This window comes from Brachypodium distachyon, chromosome 2, assembly GCF_000005505.3.
Source record: "Brachypodium distachyon strain Bd21 chromosome 2, Brachypodium_distachyon_v3.0, whole genome shotgun sequence".
Classification (NCBI taxonomy): Eukaryota; Viridiplantae; Streptophyta; class Magnoliopsida; order Poales; family Poaceae; genus Brachypodium; species Brachypodium distachyon.
The window spans coordinates 33,812,669-33,816,354 of record NC_016132.3 but is presented as its reverse complement, the minus strand read 5'-3'; the positions used below and the strand labels follow the sequence as shown (position 1 = coordinate 33,816,354).

At 54.0% G+C, this 3,686-nt stretch overlaps 1 protein-coding gene across 2 annotated transcripts; it reads right to left on the bottom strand.

Annotated features, from left to right (window-relative positions):
• Window positions 1–714: 714 nt before the first annotated feature.
• Window positions 715–2,902, bottom strand: LOC100840617 (acyl transferase 7). 2 transcript variants are annotated; one of them, XM_010233348.2, is made up of 3 exons: window positions 2,297–2,902; window positions 1,350–2,201; window positions 715–1,238 (listed from the first exon to the last, which is right to left on the bottom strand). In XM_010233348.2, exons 1-2 carry the CDS (start codon window positions 2,747–2,749, stop codon window positions 1,350–1,352), a joined length of 1,305 nt encoding a protein of 434 aa, XP_010231650.1. In that variant the 5' UTR covers window positions 2,750–2,902; the 3' UTR covers window positions 715–1,238. The 2 variants fall into 2 exon arrangements, with proteins under 2 accessions (XP_010231650.1, XP_003568810.1); XM_003568762.3 differs by having other exon boundaries at window positions 715–2,201.
• Window positions 2,903–3,686: the final 784 nt, after the last annotated feature.

Genomic DNA, 3,686 nt, shown 5'->3' with positions numbered 1-3,686 from the left:
CCGCGGGGGTTCGATCTTGAGGTTGTCGACGAACTCGTTGGCTGTGGGGTGGAACGTGGGCGCCAGCGCAGGGATTTCAGCCGGGGGCACCAGCTTGGAGAGGAGCCCGAGCGTGGAGACTTGGGTGAGGCGCGGAGGGCTGATGAAGGTCACGGGTGATCCCAGCGGCGGCCGCAGTCTTCCTCAGCACAAAGGGATTGGGTTCGGAAGGCATGTCCAGCGTGGCACAGAGCTGGCACTGATATGTGGGCCCTCTTGTCAGGTTTCGTATTAAAACACCCTTAACTGTCTAATTAGTACGCGGGAGTACATTTCTGCTCAAAAGCGGTGGTCATTTGTAAAAAATTAAAAAAAAAATAGTTTTTTTAGAAGGTTGCATGAATTGTGGTGTTTTTTTTTTAATTTTATCTCACCGATTCTTCCAATTTTTGTCGGTCGTGGGAACGAAGGAAGAGTATACATAGGCGACCAGGTCAGGATGTTCTGCAGTCCATACGACACCCATCAGTATGCCAGCCAGCTGGATTGCAAGGACAGGATAAATTAACCGGTCAAGCAGGACAATGGCGATTCCCTTCGGAGAGACGCAGACTAGCCAGCTTTACTCGAGTAGCAGACTAGTTTGGCCGCTGTCATGGCTACGTGAATGATGCTGAAGCTCAACTGCCATCTGAAGGCAGCTCTTTCTTGCCAAAAATTACAGCAGAATGATACTGAATCAAAATTACTACTCCGTTGGGAAGTTAAACTAAGTAGTAAGTACCAGCTCTTTACACGAAAAACTACAACAGGGCATCAAACTAGGGTCCTCTTACCAGTTGGAGTTTAGACAGGTAATGTACAAGGATTAGTTATCTTACATGGACAGAACAACACCTGAAGATATCAACTACAGAAAAGTCTATACACCTTGCGGGTTTATATTTTAAAAAATAAAAAATAAAATTGAATAGTACAATACGCTGACGGAAGGGGAGACTAGTCGGTGGCGCCTTGATCCTTCAACTAGAACCCCCTTGTCGTACACAGTCTTCACCAAACACCACCGAGAACGTCCAAAGGAATCCAATACCAATTCCACTATTGCCAACCGCCATTTAGCTGTGTCTACCTGTCCCCCATATCGTTATGTTCTGTTCTAGTCTTCTTCTTCTTTCTTCCGTCCTTCTTTGATGCCTTTCTTCACTACCAGTTTACCACTATTCTTGCTTAGTTTACCATTATTGTTGCTCACCAAGCTGTAATTAACAACTACTAGTTCATTGCCGCTGTAAGGAAATGCAGGGAACCCCGTGGATGGAGAAAGCAGAGGATGAGCGTCGTGGGAACTGGGAAGCGGTGGAACGGACCTAGTTGGTGTCCACCATGGCGTCGTGGAAGGCGGCCACGCGGTCGGGCGTGACGCACTGCGTGATAAGGCGCGCGCCTGGCTTGTGCGCCCAGGGCTTGACGAGGATGCACGTGGCGATGTAGTCCAGGTTCGTGAGCGGCACGACGTGGGCCGGCGGGCCCCAGCCGTAGTCCACCTCGGCGAAGCCCAGCCGGGTCCAGTCGGAGACGAGCAGCGTCCGGTAGTCGGAGGTGATTTGGTACGGGTCCACGCCGGCCATCTCCCCCGCGGCCCACCGCGCGAACTCTGAAGGCAGCCGCTTCTTCCCTTCCTTGATGATCTTGACGACGTCGGCCATGGAGGACGAGGCCACCTTACCGGCCGTGGAGGAGACGCGCATGATGTAGTAGCAGTTGCCGTAGAATCCCGCGCCCCCGGAAGGGAGGCGCGCGTGGAGGAGCGGCCGCGCGTTCATGGCGAAGGAGAGATGGACGGGGGATTCCTCGTCGAAGCCCGCGGCGCGTGTCCTGCTCTGCCACGCCTTGGCGATGAGCACCTCGAACGCCGAGCACCGGGCCCCGCCCGTGGCCGCCGCGAACTGGGCCTTGAAGTGGTTGATGTAGTCCGCGGAGATGTCGATGGCGAGGTACTCGAGCCGCTTGGCGCCGGCGGGCTCCGGGAGGCGGCCCACGAGCGCGCCGGCCGGGTCCGGGATGGCGTCGCGGCCCCACGCCGGGGGCACCGAGATGCGGCCCGCCCCGCGCGCCAGCTCCCCCACCGCGCCCATGAACTGCGCCGCCCCTGGCCCGTCCGCCACCGCGTGGCTGAAGCGGAACCCCACCACGAAGCCGCCGCAATCGAACGTCGTCACCTGCGTAGAAATCACCGTAAAAATGAAATCAGAACCACCACCGACGCAGCGGCAATGCGAGTCGAATTCCTCAAATCCAGAGCAGAACGCAGTACCTGGACGAGCAAGATGAGCTTGCTCTCTTCCTCGTGGGTGGGCTTGGGGCGCGGGTGGGGGAGCAGCTCGTCCTTGTCGACGGCGAGAGGGTACTCCAGATAGTCGACGTCCTCCAGCCGACACCTGACGGCGGCCTCGATGAACCAGACCCCACCGTCGCGGCAGTCCACCTGCAGCTCGCCGGCATCGGACACGGCGAGGCGGCCGGCCAGCGGGTAGTAGTCGACAAGCGCCCTCGCCAGGGCCCGCTCCACGGCCCTGGCGGGGGAATCCCCTTCCCTGGCCATGTCGGGCTTGAACACGTGCAGCGACTCGATGAGAGCCATCTGGGTCGGGTAGCGGTCGAGCCACGACAGGCGGAGCGGGCCCTCCGGCGTCGGCCCCGCCGGCGCGACCAGGCGCTGCGCGAGCCGCTCTACGGGCACGGGCTTGGCCGCCGCCGCCGCCGCCATGTGGAACGCGCGGAGCGGGACAGCGGAGGCGCCCCTTTCGGGGGTTTGGCTTGACGTGTGGGCGTGATGGTGAGCTGTTGCTGGTAGGTGCGCGTCGATGTAGGGAATTGAAAGTTGGGGAGGTTTGGTTGGGAGTTAATTCGGCAAATGCCAGGGAATGGGGGTTTATATAGGTGGCACGCACAGTCCGAACTCCGAAGGTTTAGGTGGCACTAGAAGTCTGGCACGCGGTGTGGAGCTGACGGGAGTGCGCATGATTAAACTTTTCCAGGCGTCTCCTGAGTCCTGACGTCTCAACTCTACCGTATACTACCACCATGACAAAAATAGATGTAAAAGCCTACTCCATTAACAAGGTAAGCAAGAGTTTGCACTCCCTCTTGTATACTTGTATAATGCATCGCCAACTCTTCTACGAGTACATACCAAGGGGCTCTTTGATTCGCGAGATAAAGAAACATACGGCCTCCGTCTCATATTAAGTGACTTAAATTTACCTAAATATGGATGTATCTATGCCTAAAAGCGTCTAGATACATGTAATAGAAAGTCATTTATGAGACGGAGGGAGTAGGATAGAAAAAATTACATGATTACAATATATGTTACGTCCATTTAAATTCCACAAGATTATGGTTGAGTCCAATTTTGTTTGACTGAAAACAGGAAAAACTGAAGAATATTAAAAGAGCTTGGACTGTGCATTTTTTTTTCCTACTAAATGTAGTGCAGTGGAATCTAGGAAAATATTACTTAGAATTTAATCTTATAGATCAAACAATCCACACAGGAAGAATTCTCAAAATTCATATGAAAATCCTTTGAATCAAAGAGACCCTAAGATTGTTACAAAGAAGAGAAATAATGAACAATCTTAAATGAAGTGCTAACCTCTCAAACAAGTAGCTTCTTCACATTGAACTAACACTACAAAAAA

What these genes read in the sequence shown, in the direction of transcription:
- LOC100840617 (XM_003568762.3), bottom strand. Translation starts at nt 2,749, where the DNA reads ATGGCGGCGGCGGCGGCGGCCAAGCCCGTGCCCGTAGAGCGGCTCGCG. An exon ending in AGCTCATCTTGCTCGTCCAG is followed by an intron (nt 2,202 to 2,296) that starts GTACTGCGTTCT and finishes ATTTCTACGCAG; the next exon opens with GTGACGACGTTCGATTGCGG.